The sequence below is a fragment of the Mobula hypostoma genome, chromosome 6 (assembly GCF_963921235.1).
Source record: "Mobula hypostoma chromosome 6, sMobHyp1.1, whole genome shotgun sequence".
Taxonomy (NCBI): Eukaryota; Metazoa; Chordata; class Chondrichthyes; order Myliobatiformes; family Myliobatidae; genus Mobula; species Mobula hypostoma.
Genome location: NC_086102.1, coordinates 140,694,510 through 140,715,767, shown reverse-complemented (window position 1 = coordinate 140,715,767; position 21,258 = coordinate 140,694,510). Strand labels below are relative to the sequence as shown.

At 37.8% G+C, this 21,258-nt stretch overlaps 1 protein-coding gene across 9 annotated transcripts in view; it reads left to right on the top strand.

Moving 5' to 3' along the window:
* The window catches only part of LOC134348443 (microtubule-associated protein 2-like), a 314,301-nt gene that overhangs the window by 219,059 nt on the left and 73,984 nt on the right, over positions 1-21,258 (top strand). For 8 of the 9 annotated variants that reach the window (XM_063051841.1, XM_063051842.1, XM_063051835.1 and 5 more), the window contains one exon: positions 8,731-9,007. In XM_063051841.1, coding sequence (XP_062907911.1) covers positions 8,752-9,007 — 256 coding nt within the window. In that variant the 5' untranslated portion in view covers positions 8,731-8,751. Of the gene's footprint in view, positions 1-1,577; positions 1,645-8,730; positions 9,008-21,258 lie in introns of all 9 variants that reach the window. The other variant, XM_063051839.1, reaches the window with a different exon arrangement.

The window sequence follows — 21,258 nt, the reverse complement described above, 5'->3', positions numbered from 1 at the left end:
AAAGAACACAATTAGAATAAAAGAAAAACAAGGTCAATTTTAGTATAATGTAATGAAGGTGGTCATGGTGTTTCTAATCTGTATGGATTAAGGTTTTGCTGTTTGGTTCAAATACCGAATGGTTGAAGGGAAATAGCTGTCTTGATTTTAGTGATCTGGGACGTCAGGCTTTTGGATGCCCTGCCCATTGGTACCTGCAGAAAGGTGATGTGGCCTGGATAGTGAGGATCTTTAATAATCGATACTGCCTTCTTGAGGCAGTGTCTCCTGTAGATACTACGCGCGGTGGGGAGAGATGTGGCCATGATGGACTGTACAGAACTAGAACCCACATTGGTTCAATACAGAGAAAATTCCTTAAGACCATAAGATATAGGAGCAGAATTTGTCCATTTGGCTCATTGAGTCTCTTCTGCTACTCCATTGTGGCTAATTTATTATCCCTCTCAACTCCATTCTCCTGCCTTCTCCCTGTAATCTTTAACACCCTTATTAATCAAGAACATTAGCAGCCTCTGATTTAAATATACCCAATGACTTGGCCTCCATAGCTGACTGTGGCAATTAGTTATACAGATTCACCACCCTCTGGCTAAAGCAATTCCTCCTCATCTCTGTTCTAAAAGGGCATCCTTCTATTCTGCTAAGAATAGAGGGGTGTCATTCTTGACCTTCTTAAGGTCAAGCATTAAGGTAAAACTCTGCAATGTTCCTGACATTTCCTGTAAGGAGCTTGTACATTCTCCTCATGACTGCGCGAGTTTCCACCCAGTGTACAAGTTTCCTGCCACAGTCCAAAGACATACCGGTTAGTAGATTAATTGGTCATTGTAAATTGTCCCATGGGGTTAAATCGCGGGTGCTGAGTGGCATGGCTCAAAGGGGCGGAAAGGCCTATTTCGCACTCTATCTCAGTAAATACGGTAAAACTTGATGCTTTCAACAGTTTAAGTTGGAAAGTTATTCTCTGTACATGATTTAATATGGGTCAAATATCTTTCATTGATCTTGTGCTGAAACTTCCACATACCATAGTTTCCTCGTTCTTAAATGTGTTTGCTGAGAAGTGGGTATTGGGTCTATTTAACTGTAACAAAATGAACTTGAAGAGACAATATGCATTCTGCAATTCCATAGCTGGGCAGCTGTGCAGCTAATTAATTACAATTGATTAGACTGGTGCAAAGTTATAATTTCCTTTGTGTGCTTGATGGACGAGCTCTGTTTTGGTGAAACGTTTCTTGCATTTAGAAGCTGGGGCTTAAATTATATAGTAAACCTTCAGAAATGCCCCTTTTTTAATGTAGCAGCTGCTTAAAATGAACACTAAACAAGTAGTTGAGGCACATCTGGTCTCTAAGTAAGCATGTAAATCTTAATTGATCAAGCCAATCCCGGGTGGATTGCAATTGCAGTTTCATAGCCAGGGATGATTACTTGAAAGAGCGTTTAGACGTTTCATTCACAATCATACTGTATGTCAACCTGCAAGCTTTAGCTATTGATCCATAGGAAACTTTTTAAAACTAGTGCATCCTAAATAATTTTGTTTTTTTTCCAATTGCTTTTCTCATAAGATCTTTTGAAGTGAGAGGGAAAAAGATTAAGATGGATCTGAGGAACAGTTATTTCACATAGATATTGGTGAGTACATGGCACAAGCTGCCAGATATGTTATAGGCAGAAAGAGTTATGATATGTAAAAGGCATTTGGTCATTTACATGGATAGGAAAGACTAGCAGGATATGGTAATAAATATTCAGATAAATGGGCATAGACATAAGTTCTACACAATTTTTACAAGAAGGGGCGCAAGTGGAATGAAATGAAAAACGAAGTCCATTGTAGTACAATGTGATGAAAGTAGTCATGGTGTTTTTAAACTGTAGAGATTAGTGTTTTGCCAGTTGGTTCAAAAACCAAATGATTGAAAGGAAGTAGCCTGACCCTGGTGTTTTTTTTTAGACATATTTGGCCCATTCAGTCTGCTCCACAATTCCATTATGACTGATTTATTATTCCTCTCAGCCCCATTCTCCTGCCTTCTTCCCATGAGCTTTGATGAGCTGATTAATCAAGAACCTATCAACCTTTGCCTTAGAAATACTGACTGACTCGGCATGCACAGCCACCTGTTGCAATGTATTGCACAGATACACCACCCTCTGGCTAAAGAAACTTCTCCTCATCTCTGTTCTAAATGGACATCCCTCAATTCTGAGGCTAAGCCCTCTGGTCCTAAATTTCCCCACTATAGTGTAGCCCCCAAGTATGCCTCAGGCTCACTCAACTCGCTTTTATCTAGGGGAGGCAGCCTTTGGCTCCGCCAGACTGGGTAATCAAGTTTGTGTGGATGCTGTGTGATGTACCCCACCCCGCCAAATAACAGACAATACACCATATGCGAGAAAATGATTACAATTTCTAGATATTACTGAAACTATGTAATTAATAGAGATAAAATATAAAAGGAAAGATAAAATATCAAAGGAAAGTAAAAGGTGCCAAACTTATCAGAGTTCAACCACATTGTGCACAACCGTTGGAGCTCAATGAACGGGGTCTTCTTCCCACTATGTGATCCCCTCGACCCACCGCCTGAGACCAACCACGGTGGTCGACCAGAGCACGTCCAGCACGTCCTTCCTCTTCAATTCTCCTCCCAAAAACCTGCCAAACCACATGGTTTCCAACCATATGAGACAGAATATCACCCACAAAAAGAATAACATGGACACTCATTGGTTCGTTCACTCCCGTATCAATAATATAACCCAAACAAGCAGAGAGAGAGAGAGAGAGAGAGAACCCCTTACATTGCAGTATTTACAGAAAAGCTATTTTTTAAAATAACATAACAAAGAAGCCATTTTGTTAGCCTTAGCAGTAACATAAAAGAAGAAACCCCTTACAATAGGAAACATTCTCTCCACATCCACTCTATCTAGGCCTTTCAGTATTTGATTGGTTTCAATGAGATCTCCCCCCACCCCCCCATTCTTCTAACTCCAGTAGGCACAGGCTCAGAACTATCAAGCACTGCTCATATGTTCCAGGGATCATCCTTGTGAACTTTCCCTGGACTCTCTCCAATGCTGGCATTGCCAGTGGTGTGGGAATTCAGGCTCAGTTAGGCAACTTTTTGGCATGGATGAGTTGGGCCGAGAGATCTGATTCTGTGCTGGATAACGCTATGACACTATGATTCATCACTGACATCACCGGCAGAGAATTGCAAATGATTGGAGATGCAAGCATCATCAGTTTGATTTCTAAATTAAGCATTGGAAGTTGACTCATCTATGATATATGGGAGCTGGTGCAAAGTGGAATTGCGAGATCGGAATTTATACTGAGGCTAAATGGTGCAACTGTCAGTGCTCACAGTAATAATGAAGGAATCAATCAGTAGCCTCCATAGTTATACTCTCCTGTAATGAAGTATGGAAATCCAAAAGTTGATTGTTTTTCTGGTGCAGTCTTCCCAAGCACAATGAACAGAAATCAATGAACTACTGAGAATTTTAGGCATTTATAAGGCTCTTGCAGTTTTTAAAAATACAAGTGAGTATTTATTATAATGAGCAATGCCATAATTATTATTGTCTTGTCCTTGTCATCTAAAATCTCAAATATGTTTAAAGTAAGCTTTATTTTTAACTTATGATCCCAACCTGCTTGTAAGTCCAGACTGATCTTCAGTGTTCTTACTCTGTGATCCTTTGTTATATTATAATAGTGTTGGCTAAATCATTGCAGTTTTCTAACTAAGCAGTATTTGGCAGTGAATTGGAATAAGGGAAACAGTGATCCTTTGCTTTTGTTGCTGATTAGTAATATTGAAGAAGGCCATGGGATGCCAGGTCTGCAGCAATTTTTAAAGTAGTTACTGCAAAGTTTACAGATGGAAATAGTTTTGACATTTTGCAGTGAATGTATCATGTGTACCAGTGCTGCTGAAGTCTCATTTACATTCATAAAATTCACATTTAAATGAAGTAAAAACAAAACTGGAGCCAGTGCAGAATTTTGGTGTGTTATGTTTCCAAGCCTTCTCAAATTTAAGCTTTGCAGATCTACCCTAATCCATTTCTATCGCATTAAGAATGATAGAATAGGAGCAGGAGTAGGCCATCAGCCCCTTCAAGCCTCCCTGCAATTATAATATAACAATGGCTGATCTCAACTCCTCTTCAGTACCATTTCTCTATACCCCTGTATTCCTCAATCTATCAGATATTTATCCATTTCTGAGTTCAGTACTTCTAATGATCCATCTTCCATCTCCTGATGGGGAAGAGTTCCACAGATTTGCCATCTTCTGTGAAAAGAAATTTCTGCATACCTCAGTTTTAAATGACCGGCCCCTTTTCTTGTAATTATTTCCTTTTGTTCAAAACCCTTCCGCTAGCAAAAACATCTCAGCATCTACCCCGTCATCCATCCATTGGGACCCGATTTATATGAATACGTTCTCCCTTCATTGTTCTGAACTCTTAAGGAATACAACTATTTACTTGCTCTGATTAGGACAACCCTCTCCTCCCAAGAATAGCCTGGTGAATCTCCTCAAATATTACTATATACTCTTTTTTTTAAGGCAAAAGGGCCAAAACTGTAAAGGCAGCCCCTCTGTTATGGGAGGGGCGGGGAGGAGAGTTGTGTTCCCAGAAGTGCCCTGATCTTGGTTTTTTTCCATAACATAACGCCATGTCATTTGTGCAAAAGAAGGAAACTTAAAAAATAAAAATTGACATGTAAATTCCATTATTCTGTGTCCTGGATTCTTGAGTAGCAGATTTTGAATTCTGTAAGGGTGAATTTCTGTTAACCCAAACTGCTGTCAAGTGGGGGGGGGGGGGTCACCTGTATACAGAAATCCAACAGCTTGTACAATTGAAACTGATTTCTCCTATTTATAATCTTTCCTGAAAGGTTATTTGAAATTAATCTATCTGGTATCTTGGGAATATTGGAAATGTCTTCTTTGTTGAATACTGATGCAAAATAGTTATTCAACATATATTTGTCATTTTCTTGTTTACTTGCCATTGTTAATTCACAAACCCTGTTCTCTGGAGGGCCCACATTTATCTCTGGTGTACATTCTGATCAGAATTGAAATAATTGCAGATTTGTATCGAAACAAGGGAAGGAAACCTTTCCCATTGGCTTTTACCTGCTAACTTGTAACAAAATGAATATTTGTGGGGAAGTTCTGACTTCTTTCATTGCCGTTGATCTGTTGAATGCCTTCAGAACTTCTGTTTCTGTTCTAGAGTTACTATTTACCTTTTTATTTTGTTTCTCATGCTGCTGCATTTCCCCCGTACAGATTTCTTGGAATCTTACCACTTTTCAGTTGTCTCTTGCTTGTCTGAATGCTCGCACCTTTGAAATAAACGCTGCTGAGTTTGTGAAGCACAACTTCAATAAATTCACAAAGGCAATAATTGAACCTTCACATTTCCTCCAAGGGCATTGATAGCATTTCAAGTTTTTCATTCTAAGAATTGGGCCTTGATCATTAGATTGCTCCAACAGCATTGATTTATGATTATCCATATACCTTCAGATTTGAATAAAGTAATTATCTTAGCTTATAACTAGTTCACTGGCACAATTTATTTATTTCAACAAAAATGAAGAACTGTGATTTTTATCTCCTGCCTGACTGATAGAGGTAGTAGATTGTCCTGTATATGCAGGGGGAACCTATCTGATCCCTCCATCTAAGGTTCAGTTTTTAAAGAACAGATTTAGTTCATATTGTTATTTTTGATAGTGCTCTGTTTTCCTACTTAACATTTTCATTCTCATTTGCATCATTAGTTGTAAGAAAAAAGTGAAATACTTAAGATTCTAAACTGGACCTTTATTCTCCAGTTCCCTCCTTCACCCTTGAGTAGTTCGGCTCCACCCTTAAGCATTTTACGAAGAAAACTTATTCTTAGTTCATCCATTGATGATCATTGTGCATTTTTCATATTCCTCATTTGTTAGAACAAACATCCCATTGGTTCTTTTCAGTTTTGAATCTCTTGATTTAAATTTGGAATTCTGTTCTTCAAGCACTCATTTGACTTGGGGGAATGATGTTATTTTAAATTCAGTTAACAGTTTTGAAAATCTCTATTTGTATAGTTGACAAACTTTTCTGACTGCTAAATTTGAGCCAAGATCTTCCATTCTGAAAGTTTTCTTTTGTTTGTTTCTGTATTTACCACAAGTCTTCATTATTTATTTCCATGATTATATTGTATCAATATATGATTGTAATAATCTTTTCTACCAATAGATGGCAATATATAATACATAATGGTTCTAAAAATAATTCTGCATCAGGTAGCCAGTTTTTGCTATTAAGCAAGCTGTTTATGATGTGCAAGTTTGATGGTGACTTGAATTGCCTTGAGTTGCTATATCACTGCTGATAACTTGGAGTATTTCATACTTAACCTTGCCCCACAGAAATTATAATTGTTTTTGTATCTATACACTATTCCCTCATTAAACTGCCTTTTGAAAATGATTATGTAAGCCCTGATAATAATGTAATTGCCATGACTTGAACATTTGGTCCTTAACTAAACTTACCTAGATGTTAAACAATGATTAGTTTCATTTGTAAAAAAAAATAGCAGGTATCTAGCCCCTTGAGCCTACACCACTGGTCTATTTGTGGGTTATTGTCTCTGGTGATTACTGCATTACTCATTACATGCATCTTTAATTTCCTGCTCAATACTACAGCAACTGCTTGGTGTCCTGTAAATACTTCATACCAGTGTTTTCCACCTTTTTGCTATTTTGGTAATCAAACCAAATTGATTTTAATTCTACGTCATGATCTTTTCAATCCATGATCATCTCTCAATATTACTGAATTGGTTTACAATTTAAATTTTATCGTATTTTTTAACTGAATCTTTCTTGTTTCTCTCTCAGTTCAGTCTTTCATTCTAGCTTCTTTGTTGAGTTAGCTATTCAAATATACTCCTAGATGGCTATCTTTCACTCAGTCTTCATTATTTGGTATTAAAAGCTCTACTATCCTTCCTGAAATTTCATTTATCAATTCCTCCTGTACTTGCTGACCTAAGTTGGTCTCTGCTTTAAAAAAACTTCAGATTTAAAAGCCTCTATTTAGTTTTCAAATTCTGCCGTGATCATCCTACTTTTCTCTGGTAGCTTTTTTGCCTGCTAATTGTGATCTCCTGTTCGATCCTGCATTTGCTTGCTGTAAATTTGTTCCTTCTTGAACCTGCCCATCTTTCCCGTGACCTTTAAAACATAATAAAACCTTACGCCGTGGTCAAAGAGTAGTTATCTGCTCCATCCCTTTCTATGGATCAGCATAAATCTTTGTTTAATAAAACTCCTTGTTATCACTGCACCAACAATTTGCTCATGATGTGCCTAATTTAAAATTATATTCAGGTATACTTTTACATCTTCCTTCCCTTTCTTCATGTCCGTTTCTCAATCCTTTCATTAAGAGGACAGTCACTTTCACCAAGGTCCCAGATTTTCTGATTTTCCTTGCTATGCCATTAAATTGTATCCAGAGAAATTCTGAAGAGGGAAAAAAAATGGGCGTTAACTGAATGTGCTCAGAAGTAGGATGCCACCCACACTGCAAAACCTATTCCTGTGGCATCACCACTGGTGGTTTCTCTCCAAGTAGTTGTGGGATGATGGGTGTAATTATGGTTTTTATTCTCATTTTTATGCATGTGATAAAGAATAAAATTGGTTTCGCTTCTCCTCTGTAACCACAAAGAGAAAAAAGATTTGTAACAACTAGGGTTTTGATCCCTTGAAGAAAATTGGCCTTAGCTTATTTGAAGTAAAGGAGAAATAACATACAAATTTTAGCTTTATAAAATAATCCATATAATTTACTTGTCTTCACAGAAACCATTTTTGAGATGCAAATGCTAATTTCATAGGGTAGAAATTCAGACAATGGAAATGGCATCAATGTGATGAAGAATTACAGTTTATCATTAAATAATGTCCAGTGTTTATCACTATACTATCAACAAGACAAGAAGTGACTAAATCAAAGCTTTACAAAAAACAAGCAAGTGATGTAAAGGCAGGAAGTCCTGGATGGTAAAATGTACCAAATGCCGCTCAATCCTCTTATTTCCAGTGATTTAGCTTTGCTAATTGTGCCTATTTTAAGGAGATTTGTTGTGCTTCTGTTGTCTCCTCTTTTATCTGCTTGTTTTATTAGCATGCAATACAAGAGGAAAAAATGGGGGGGGAGGATTTATTTAGATATGATTTGCTTGCAGTTATTTGTTAAACGGTACAATGGATATGGGTGAACAAAATTGTTTTCCTATGTTGAGAATATGTATAATTGATGTAAAAATGCAACAAGTTGCTCTTGAAAAAAATAAATGCACAGACCTAGATTTTTCAATATAATTATTTACTTCCAAGCAAAGCAAGTTTCAGTTTGGTCCCATTTCTTAAATTCTGTTAGATTGGATTTGATGATACTTTAAATTTGAGATAAAATCATTCAGTTGACAATGAAAACAAATGTATATGCATTTCCATTGTAAGGACAAACCACTCTCGATGCTGTTTGCTAACAGGCACAGAAGGGGTTCTCTTTTTTAATCATTAAAAGCGGAAATTGTATGAGAAGGATTATTGTACTTTACATTGCTAGCAGTCATCTTTAATAACCAGTGCAATTATCGTAATTACAGTTGTGATCTTGCCAAAGAAGAATGGCAGATGACAGGAAGTCTGAGGCAAATGCACCACAATGGGGCTCAAACACTCTCCTTGAAGATGCTTCACATCAATTTGCTGCGAATTTTAAAGAACAGACTGCCACAGATGAATGTATATCCAGGACTGAGAATGGCTACTCATTCAGAGAGCCCCCTGCAGCAACTCAGAATGGAAGTCAAACAGCTTATACTGAGACAAAAGCAAAAGGAATCAATGGGAAATTAGCCGCTAGAGACGAAGTGACAGCAGGTGAAATAAATTCTACTTCTCTTATCTTTTATAGTATACAGCCGCGAATATATCCTAAGTTATTAAGGTAACTTAGTAACATTATCTGTAACTAAGAATCCATGAAGATTATGTATATTTGTCTCTGTGCTTTTAAATGAAAACCAGAACCATTGCCAAACCATCACTAAGTATTTTTGCATCATAATTTTAAGATATTGAGTTTTAAGGCAAGTCATTGGAACTTCCCTATCTGACAATAACTTTAGAATGTACATTGTGACTCTATGTTTTCCACCTGTTATGCATCTTAGGATAATTAAGTAGTTTTTCTATTCATGAGATACAGTAATATCCGCATTCTATCTGGGACTACTCCTACTAAGTCAAATAACTTTGAACTCCATAAGTCATTTAATAATGTCCCTCATTCAAAGAATAATTGTGGGAGGTGACATGTGTCCATAGACAGAGGATTAGCCAGCTAACACAAAATAAAGAGCAAGGGTAATGGATCTTTTAATATTTAGTGAGATAACAAGTGGTGTGCCACAGGAATTAGTGCTATCTCAATTTATTTTACAATTAATACAAATGAATTGGATAATGGCACACAGGTGGGAAACCAAAGTTCAAATTAAATTTATTATCAAAGTATGTATATATTACAGGTACTACCATGAGATTAATTTTCTTGCAGGCATTTACAGGGGAAAAATAATTGCTATGAAATTTATGAAGTTTTGTCATAAACAGACAAAGGGGGACAAGTACCAGTATGCGAAAGAAGACAAATTGTGCAAATATAAAACTGAGAACATGAGTTGTAAAGAGTCTTTGAAAGTGAGTTGAATCAATTCAGAGTAGTGGTGATTGAAGTTATCCATGGCAGTTCAGGAGCCTGATGGTTGTAGGGTAATAATTGATTTCTGAACCTGGTAGTGTAGGATGACCTAAGGCTTCTGTAACTCCTTGCCTGATGGTAATAATGAGAAGAGGCAAGGTCTGGATGGTGGAAGTCTTTGATGATAGATGCTGCTTTTTTATGGTAACTCTCCTTGTAAATGTGCTCCATGATAGAGAAGTCTTTGCCTATGATGAATTGGGCTGTAGCCACCAATTCCTGTAGAATTTTTTGTTCCTGGGCAGGATCCTGAAACTCCAAAACATAAAAACTAACTCAAAGGAAAACAAGGGAGCCAAGAATGCACGTCTATCTTCATTTTCCCTTTTAAGCATGGCGTGCATGTATGACGTGTGCCATTTTACAGTACTTTTACATATAACCGGTAAAGAATTATTTAAAGAAAGAATGCTTAATCAACAACATATTTACAACATTATTTAAATATTACTGAAATATTAAATACACTATCCCCCCCCGCTTAGCTATAGACTCCAACTCAATACAGAATGCATATCAACTTGCATATATTTATATGTATATAAACAGTATACTATATAAACAACTACTATGCAGCCATCCACAGCATAGTAAATTTTAAATTGTCCCATTCAGGCCTAAAGATTTAAATGCTGTGGACGATTTATTACTCTATTGGATAATGTCTTTCCTGACAAAGGGGGGATCACTCTCCTTGGCAGATGAGACCTGTGGCTGTGAAACAGTCTCAGGTTCTGGGGCCGCCTCTGTCATGGTTGTAGGAGTTGATTATGGGACTGCAGGAAATGGTTTTGACAGCTCTGGACAGCTTTCTACTCATCATGTTGGCATCTCAAACAGTGCATGGCAAGCTTCACTGGATGATGTGGATCATCATTTTTGAATGGCAGACAGTCAGGGAGCAAGAGAAGATGTAGCTCACTCAGGTTCATTGATTGAGTACATAAGGCATTTTAGCATTTGAGCAGTGGCCAATCAGCAATTAGGTTGGATTGGCAAGAACAAATAAAAATAAGACAGGGACAAGCGGAGGGGCCATTGTGGAGCAGACGTTTTTGGAGTAGACAGTATTAGAGTGGTTACTTGAGGCTTTAGCTCTTCAAGGTTTCAGCAAGGAGAGGCTTGAATGAGTGAAGGCGTAAAATCTGTAGGTAAATTTTCTTTCCAGTTTATTTACAGTATTTCACAATATAATCGGGCAGTTAGAACAGTAGGGATGCCAGGCAGTTTAGTTGAAGGCAACACACACAAAATGCTGGAGGAATTCAGCAGATCAGGCAGTATCTGTGGAACAGAATAAACAGTCGATGTTTCAGGCTGAGACCCTTTTCGGAATTGAGAAGGAAGAGGGAAGATGCCAAAATAAAAAGGTAGGGGAGGGGAAAGAGGCATGCTGCTCTTGAGGGATGTGGGAAGGCCACTGTCCCTGATGACTTCACCTGCTGCAGCTTCTAACACTCCCTGTTAAGGAGTTGGAGCTGAAACTGAATGAACCCTGAATAATTCAGGAGGCTGAGGGGGTGATAAATAGGATGCATAGAGAGGTAGTTACACCCAATGTACTGGAAGCAGAGACTGGGTGATAGTAAGGAAGAGGAAAGGGGTTAAAAATCCAGTGGGGTACCCCTGTGGCTATTCCCCTCAACAACAGGTATACCACTTTGAATGCTGCTGGGGAGGGGAAGTGACCTAACAGAGGAAGGTCACAGCATTCAGGTCTCTGGCACTTAATTTGGCTCTGTGACTCAGAAGGGAAGGAGGGAGAAGAAGGGAAGGAGGGAGAAGAAGCGAGCTGTGGTGATAGGGGATTCATTAGCTAGGGGGACAGAAAGGAGGTTCTGTGGACAAGAGCGAGCTTTCTGGATGGCATGGGTGGAGCTGAGGAATAAGAAAGGTACGAGCATGCTAATGTGGCTGTATTATAGACCACCCAACAGTCCATGGGATTTAGAGGAACAAATTTGTAGAAAGATCATGGACTGTTGCAAGAAACAGCTATCTGTAGGCTTCAGTTTAGTATCTTTGAAATGCTGTTCAAACTCATTTTGTGAAATGACTGAAGCAGCTGAGTTCGTGTCCATTTACAATTTAATTAATTTACCATTCACATCTGGTTTAAGCCTTATTGCTTGTCTATTGCTAGTTTTCACATTGTAACTTTCAAGGCTATTCAGCCCTGTGTCACTTTCACCATAACCAGATTTCTCATCAATAGCATGCAGATTGGTGCTCTTTTTGAAACTGCAACTTGAATTTTCACCTTTTTCTCTTCCCTTTGCAGTCTATTTATTTCTGTCCGCCTGACATGTTCTTTGTATATGTTCTACTTTGATGCATTTTCTGCCCCTGCCACAACGGTAGCACATTTTGTTTGGCTAGGCCGGTTTCTATTTAGATGTTGCACTTCTGTTCACGCTCACCTTCATTCCTGACTGCACCTCTGACTGATGTTTCCATTCATATAGATATTTCAACTGATCTTTTAAATGTAAGATATGCTTAGTTAGGAGCCATTTTTGAATGCTTTCTTGTAAGGTTCCACAAACTAAACAATCTTTCAGTGCATCATTAAGCCCATCACTGAATTGACATTGCTCAGACAGTTTCTTCAATTCAGTGACGTAAGCTGAAATGGATTACCATTCTTTTTGATTCTGCATATAAAATGTAAATATAATTAAATGCAATCAACAATGGTGTCAGTTCTAAATATTACTGTATTACTTTCACCATATCAACAAATTTCATTTCAGCTGGTTTGGTTTGGTTTCTAAACAAAGTGTATGCCTTTAAATCCAATGTACCCTACAAAATTGGCACTCACTTCTTACTGGCTATTTCATTTGCTTCAAAATACGACTCAATTCACTCAGTATACATGAGCCAGTTATCCATTGTGCAATGGAATGTGCCTATCTTTACAATGTTGCAAGCTATTTCTGCTTTTCTTTTAATCATTATTATCAGCGAATATTTACTGTTTATGAACACATACATTTGTCTGTTTCCTGTCTTTTTTGAACTGGAATGTTTTGCTGTGCTTCAACAGGTTGGTAGTCATTGGTAACTTCAAAACATAAAAACTAATTGAAAGGATAAAAAGGGAGCTGGGAATACGAGTCTAACTTCGTTTTTTTACTTTTCAGTGAGGTGCGCACATATGACGTAATGTGATGATGTATGCCATTTACATACATTTACATATAACCCAAAATTAATTATTTAAACAATGAATGCTTAATCAACAAATTTACAGTGTTACTGAAATATTGAATACACCATAGATATAATTAGGTTTCAAAATGATATAGGAATATCAAATGAGTGAATATCTGACCAATAGACATATATTGTGGAAATGTGAAAATGTCCATGTTGGCAGGAAAATATAAAATGTACATTATGGAAATAGTGACAGGTTGCGGAGTTCTGAAATATGGTGTGACCTGGGTGTCTAAGTGCTTAAGGTTTTATGTAGTTTCTGTGAGCAATTAGAAAAGATTGTTATTTATTGTGAGAAGAATTGAAAACAAACCTAGGGAGGTTATGCTTCAGTTATTTGGAGCACTGATGAGGGCATCTGGATTACAGGGTACAGTATTGATGTCTATGCTTAAGAAAAGGATGTTAATGCAGTGGAATTACATTGGAGGTTTGACTAAATGTATGAAATGGCGGGTGTATGGTTTCTCTAAGTAAAGTCTGGGCAGGCTATGGTTGCATCCTCTGCTGCAAAAGTGGACTTAGTAGAAATATTTAAGATCTTGAGGGATCTTGGTAGGGAGGGTGCAGATTAGTTAATCTTGTGGCAGAATGTGGAACTCAGATTACTGTTTAGAAATAAAAGACACTCATTTAGGTCATAAATGTGGTGTAATTCATTCTTTGAGGTTCATGAATAATCAGAATTTTCTTCCACTACTGCTAGTAGAAACAGTCTTTGAATGCTTTTAACTTAAGAGGTAGATAGATATTTGATTAGCAAAGTAGTGAACCGTTAACTCAGAGTACATGGGAACAAGGAGTAAAGTTAAATTAAGATCAGCCATGATTTTATTTATTTTTATTTAGTGATACAGCTCAGTAACAGGCTCTTCTGGTGTAACCTAGCCTGCTTATGTATAGCTTTGTATTTTTGTAGCTTTTCCCTCTAAATGCCTGTAGGAAAATGAATCTCAAGGGAGTAAATGGTAACATATATGTATTTTGGTAATATATTCATCTTGATCTTTGAAATTGATACTAAAATTGAACAATTTTTGGTAACCCTTTTCTCTGTGAGTAGATGTAACCGTAACTTGCTGTTTCACTTTGTTCCAATTTTCTTTTCTGTCATATTCTGTTTTTCTTTAATTGTTGCCTTCCCAACTGCTGTGCAACAAATCAGATGTTTCCCCTGTCCTCTTCACCCTCTCTTCTGTAACTTTAAACAAGAGTGAATAAGGCCTTTAAATACAATAAATTAAAATTTTGGTGAAAAACACATTTCACAGAATAAATATGGTCATGCTGTTCTGAAATGTGTATTTGTTATTGTTAATAGAAGGGGAATAATGTAACGAGAGAAAAAAATAAAGACTTATGAAAAATGGGTCAAAAACTAGTGGGAGCATTTTACAATGATTTTTTATTACCTGACTTCCATTAAAAGTAAACGGACATAGAAGATTTGATTGGTAGAAGTTAAAATCAAAAAAATCTCAACAGAAATCAGACATTGTTCCTCTCCCTCAGCGCTGACCTAGCCTTCATTTAATTGATCTAAATCTCAAATGGGTCAGGACATCTGTTACTCTGAAGCCAAGGCCAGTGCATATCAAGGAATAATAGTAGCCGAGCTTTCTTCTGAAGATTAGCTCAACTGTCTTTTCACGTTGTGTTAAAGCAATTACCTTGTTCTTCTCTGGTGGGCCAGTTTCATGTCAGTTTTCAAAAACAAAGCCACTCTGGTGCTGAAACTTCGGTTTTAAAAAAAGAACAAAAAGGGTGGTTCCAAGGAAGCAGAGTTTAGTTCTGATACTCTCTTGGCACAGCTGCTGTTCTTCTAGCAGCAGGCCTGTTTTTTATAGCTAAATGGTAGCTGAAATGAATAGATTAAGTCATTCATCTGGTGGTGTTAAATCTGCTGGTTACATCATTGTGCCTGATTTTCAGAGAAGTAGCATATCCCAAGAAAAACACATTTACTGTTAATAGCAAAGGATTATTAGAATGGTTATACAAGGGGTGATTGATAAGTTTGTGGCCTAAGGTAGAAGAAGTCAATTTTAGAAAACCTAGCACATTCATTTTTCAACCTAGTCCCCTCCTACATTTACACACTTAGTCCAGTGGTCATGGAGCATACAGATCTTGGACCTCCAGAAAGCGTCCACAGCAGGGGTGATTGATAAGTTTGTGGCCTAAAGTAGAAAGAGATGAGTTATACAGCTGTCGTTACATGCACATGCAGCTCAACTCTTTGAGTGATTATGTAGAAAGTTTGAAGTTAATAACTCAGCAGTGATTGATAAGTTCGTGGCCTAAGGTGGAAGGAGATGAGTTATTAACTTCAAACTTTCTACATAATCACTCAAGGAGTTGAGCTGCATGTGCATGTAACGACAGCTGTATAACTCATTTCCTTCTACCTTAGGCCACGAGCTTATCAATCACCCCTCATACAATGTTATTACTTGTTCCAGTGATTGTAACCTTTTTAATTATTTAAAATTTAACATACTTTTACCAATTTTGAATGTTGACAAATCTATACTTAGCTATGAAATTCTCAAACAGACTGACTATTTTTTTAACCACAATAAATATATCGTGTGATCTGAACTTCTGGTTTTAAGCCGGGGTCTCCTCCCTCATTTTTTGTATTCTTGCAGAGTAATATTATGAAGTGTAAGGATTGCCCACTTGCTCAATTTGTCTCTGGTACATTCTTCTGGTTGGCTTATGAGGGAAACAATCACAGAAAAGAAACAGGGTATTCAATGGACACTTACCTCAACACTTGAAGACCTAGTTTTTGCTGATGATATCAGTCTGCTAGCGAGTCGTCATTGTGACATTCAAGAGAAATCAGCCAGACTTGCATCATATGCATCGCAACTTGGGATGAACATTTAAGTGAGGAAAACAAAGATCATGAAGATGAACGCTTCCAACCTCCAACCAGTAATCATCAATAATCAGCAAGTGGAAGAGGTAGATGAGTTCACGTACCTTGGGAGTAAAGTAAGCACTGATGGAGATAGTGGTAAGGACGTATTAGCAAGACTATCTAAAACAAATCCACACAACTCAAACTTTACACCAAAATCAGAATTTTTAAAAGCAATGTCCTAAGTGTGCTACTTCATGGAGGTGAATGTTGGAAGATGACGAGACATCTGCAAGAAACTCGACACGTTCCAGACAAAATGTCCACGACGTATCAAGAAGATCTTCTGGCCTGAGAAAATTAGAAACCAAGACTTGCTTACATCTTGCAATATGGAATCAATCTCAGTCTGTGTGAAAAGAAGACGATGGAGATAGCTGGGCCATGTAATGACAACGCCAAATGATCAACTAGCAAAAGTAGCACTAAGGTGGACCCCACAGGGAAAGTGAAGTAGGGGCAGGCCCAAAATGACGTGGCGAAGATCTGTGGAAGCAGAACTGAAAGAAGTAGGCATGAACTGGTAACAGCGAGCAGCAGAGCGAAAGACCGGCAGAAATGGAAGATCCTTGTGGAAGCCCCATGTGCCACCTAGGCACAAAGGGTTCAGACGACGATGACAACATTCTTCTATTGAGTTAGTCATTTCAAAAATATTAAATCTGGAAGGTTTTTATTATAATTGCTGCAATATGACTTTCATCATTTGCCCTCACATCTTTTTCCCCTATTTCAGAATGATTGATTAAAAAGTTGTGTCAGGTTAAATATGGTTCATAATCCAGAGACAAATAGAAATGTATATTTCCTGTTCTTCGGTGATAGTGGGATTATTAGTTGAGGATTCTTATCAGTTTATTTCAAGTCAAGCTTACTTTTTCTTTGCTGAAGACTGTTCAGTTAGTGATATTACTGTAACCTTTCCAAGATACCAAATGCTTTCAATTATGATTTAGAGAATGTGTCCTTTCCAAACTCAGAAGATCTGTTTTAAAATTGTGTGGCGTGACAGCCACATGATTCCCAGACTGACTCATTATTTCCTGCCCTAAAGCTTTTGGTTTCAGAAGTCACTTCACTAATGCAGGAAGTAGGAAAGTTTTAGAGTGCAGTGGTCACCAAGTCACCAGGCCTTAAGCTAATCACAAAAGCATATTAATACCATATTTCTCAGTATCCCTTGTTAAAGATTTAGAAATAATTGGTCCTTTTTCCTGCTAGGGCTCAGTGCTTTAGATCATTCCCTGGTGTAATCTGGTTTCTAACTGCTAGGACTTGGAGCTACCAGCAGAAGGGTGGACCCAGGGTACATAACCCTGTTGCTGAGGAAAGTATTTCTTGGCTTTAGTAGATTTATGCCTTTAATCCTCTTGAATGCAGAGCCAATCTCTGAGTTATTTGGTTGGCTTGTGATTTACAAGATGCCTTAATTGAAGACTTTGAGCACATTGATGAATTAGTCGAAATGGTTCAACATCATTTTGCATACTATAGCAAAAAGAAAATAAATACATCATCAGTCCTACTTGGAGGGATTCTTGCTTAAAGTAGAGATGAACATTTGCTACATAATCAATTTGCAGCAGCAGTTTTAATTTTCTCTTCAAACATCTGCAGAGGTTGAAAAAAATTCACTTGCAAGACCTGCAAAACATGCTGTTAACAGATGAACTTTTTTTTGAGATGTGTACAAAAGGACGGCTACTTTTGGAATATACGAAACGGAAGTAGGATTTGGCCATTCATTAGAATTGTGGCTGCTCTTGAGGATCAGCACCATTTTCCCGCATTGCACTCCAAAATCACCTAATTCCATTAGGACCCAGAAATTGTTGAGTCTTATCTTGAATGAGTCTTCCCAGCCTTCTTGGATAGAGAATTGTCAGTGTATGGGTGGCTCTGGTGGTATGGAACTATATGTTCGAAATGTTTTCTTTCAAACAAGCAAACTTCCGTCAAAGCATTTAAGGCAATCTGTCCTGTTCCTTTTCATGAAAAGGTGGACTGAGGTTACACCCAGCTTAGTCCCTTTGCTTTCAGAGCTGTGTGCTTCCAGGCACCATTGAGGCCTGATTTCCATGGCCATCCCATGGTTAGGAGCAGACTTTGAATGAGAAATTTCTCTTGGTGGCAGATCTGGAGACCTTGCTGCAGAACACTGATGGCCATCTAACAGCTATCAGCTGTCATAGGCCATAGGTCAACAAATTTTGCGACATACAGGGGTGATTGATAAGTTCGTGGCCTAAGGTAGAAGGAGTCAATTTTAGAAAACCTAGCACATTTATTTTTCCTACATTTACACACTTAGTCCAGTGGTCGTGGAGCATACGGATCCCTTCTTTGTAGAGGTCGGCATCTTGGGCCTCCAGAAGTGGTCCACAGCAGGGGTGATTGATAAGTTTGTGGCCTAAAGTTGAAGGAGATGAGTTATTAACTTCAAACTTTCTGCATTTTCACTCAGAGTTGAACTGCATGTGCATGTAACGAGAGCTGTATAACTCATCTCCTTCTACCTTCGGTCACTAACTTATCAATCACCCCTGCTGTGGACACTTTCTGGAGGTCCAAGATCTGTATGCTCCACAACCGCTGGACTAAGTGTGTAAATGTAGGCGGGGACTATGTTGAAAAATAAATGTGCTAGGTTTTCTAACATTGACTCCTCCTACCTTAGGCCACGAACGTATCAATCACCTCTGCTGTGGACCACCCGGAGGTCCAAGACGCTCTTGTTACATGCACGTGCAGTTCAACTCCTTGAGTGATAATGCAGAAAGTTTGAACTTAGTAACTCTTCTCCTTCTACCCTAGGCCACGAACTTAACAATCACTCCTTGTATATCAATGATAATAAATCTGATTCTCTTTCTGGACTTACAATCATGATTCTTAAAAAGATTTTTATAAAAGTTAAAAGGAAAATATGAAATATTATCTAAAAAGCATAAAATAATATAAAGTAAAGGAAAATAAACCAATTCCCTGTGCTTTATTAGCAACCATTTTCATCGTGTTGAGATGTGGCATAAAGCTGAGAATATTTGTGCTTTCCCATTAGGCTCAGTGGTAGAGCCAGAAGTCAGATGCCAACATTGAGGTGGAACTGTTAATGTAAGACTGTTGCTGGGAGCCAGAGATCAGTTGATCTCAGATCTAAGCCAGTGGCTATCTATTCAAAACACCAGCCACACAATGATCAAATTCATTGTGATTTATGAACTGATTTGCTTCAGTGATTCTCCTTATAACACGTTTATAAGAGTCTAGAAGAGCACTAAGCCTTACCTGCTCCATATATTTCCAGCATACTTTTGTTTAAATTATGGAGCTCATAAATTAGGAGGAATGTTTTGCAAAACTCCACTTTCTGTAGGAGTCTTGTAGAGAAGCTGATGCGTCTGATGGCAAAAAGGCATCTCATGATATATTGTCATACTTGTTACCTTAGCAACAAATCTTCAGTGATCTTTAAAGTAATATTGTGCAATTATCTTCTATTTTAAAATGATTGTATAAAACATTTTGCAGCTTAACCAATGCTATGGTTCCTTACTATAGAAGGTATAAAATAATTCTTTGTATGTTTTTGAAATGTGTGTGGGAATGCATTGTATTTCAGTTTTATTGCATTTTCATTTTCCTTAACAAATTGATGATAAATATAAACCATAGTAATAACATTAAAGCCTCGCTTCAATCTAAATCACTGGAAATAAGTGGTTAAACTTGTGCATCCATTTCCCTTGTGGGCTATGACCATGCAAAAGAAACTTGTGTTCTCCATGTCTTGGAGCTACTGCTTTTCAAGAAATCACTACCAGACTACAGGAAAATTATCATTGAAGATAATCCTGTTCTTCATCCTTTTTGTAAAAGTCTTAATCTTTGCTTCATTTTGGAGTGATAATTTGGCAATTCCTGAACATCTAATATTGTAAATCCATGGAGTTGTACAGTAGGGAAACAGGGCCGTCTGGCCAACTTATCCATGCTAACCAAAGCCTTTCTGAGCTAGTTCCATTCACCTATATTCGTTCTATATCCCTCTAAATCTGTCCAATCCATGTACTTGTCTTTTAAATTTTATAATTGTAAAGATTAAGGAATGGTGTTGTCTGTCACATTTACATCAAAACATACAGTCAAATGTGTTGTTTGCATTGACAGACAATGCAGCTTGAGGATGTGCTGGGGCAGCCTGTGAGTGTCACAATGCTTCCATCCCAACTTTCTATAACCCTAACCTGTCTGTCTTTGGAATGGGGGAGAAAACTGGGGAGAATCCTTACAGACAGCAGTGGGAACTGAGCCACAATCTTCCGATTGCTAGCGCTGTAAAGCTTTATACTAATTGTTATGCTGCTGTGTCGCCAAGTGAAAACAATAACAGGTTGCGGAACAAAGTGCCACAGCTAAAGAGGTGTGTAGTGCAGGCAGATTACAAGGTGCAAGGACACAATGAGGTAGACCAGGAGGTCAAGAGTCCATCTTATTGTACTAAGGGACTTTACTTTTGCCTGTGTTTAGTCTATATATCTCTAATTTTTTTTTGTAACCATGTGTCCCTAAATTTCTCTTAAATGCTGAAATTGTACCCATCTCTAAAGCTTATTCCATTTTCCCACTACCCTCTGTGTGAAAAGCTTGCCAATCAGTTCCTTTTTAAATATTTCCCCTCCTACTTTAAATGCATGCCTTCTGATTTTAGGATCCACTACCCTGGAAAATGGACAATGTCTTTATTAATTTTATCAGGCTCTTTAAGGTCACCATTCAGCCTCTTTCATTCCAGGGTAAACAGTCCCAGCCTCTCTAGTCTCTTGATATAATTCAAGCTCTCCAGTCCTGGCAGCATCTGTGTAAATCTTTTTTGCACCTTTTGTAGCTCAGTCACATCCTTCCTATAGTATGGTGATCAGAATTACAGACAGTATTTTAAGAGTGGTCTCACCAATGTCTTGAAACAGCTGTGACATGACTTCCCACCACATCATCAGTTCTGGTTCCATTCATGCGACCTGTATTTTCATCCAAATCATTCGTAAATATATCCATCTATATACCTGCAGCACACATTGGTCACGTGCCTCCAATCTGAAAAACAACCTTGTATTACCACCCTCTCATTCCTTCCAACAACAAGCCAATTTTGTATTTAATTAATTAGCTCATCCTGGATCCCATATGATGCAACTTCTAGACTGGTTCATCATT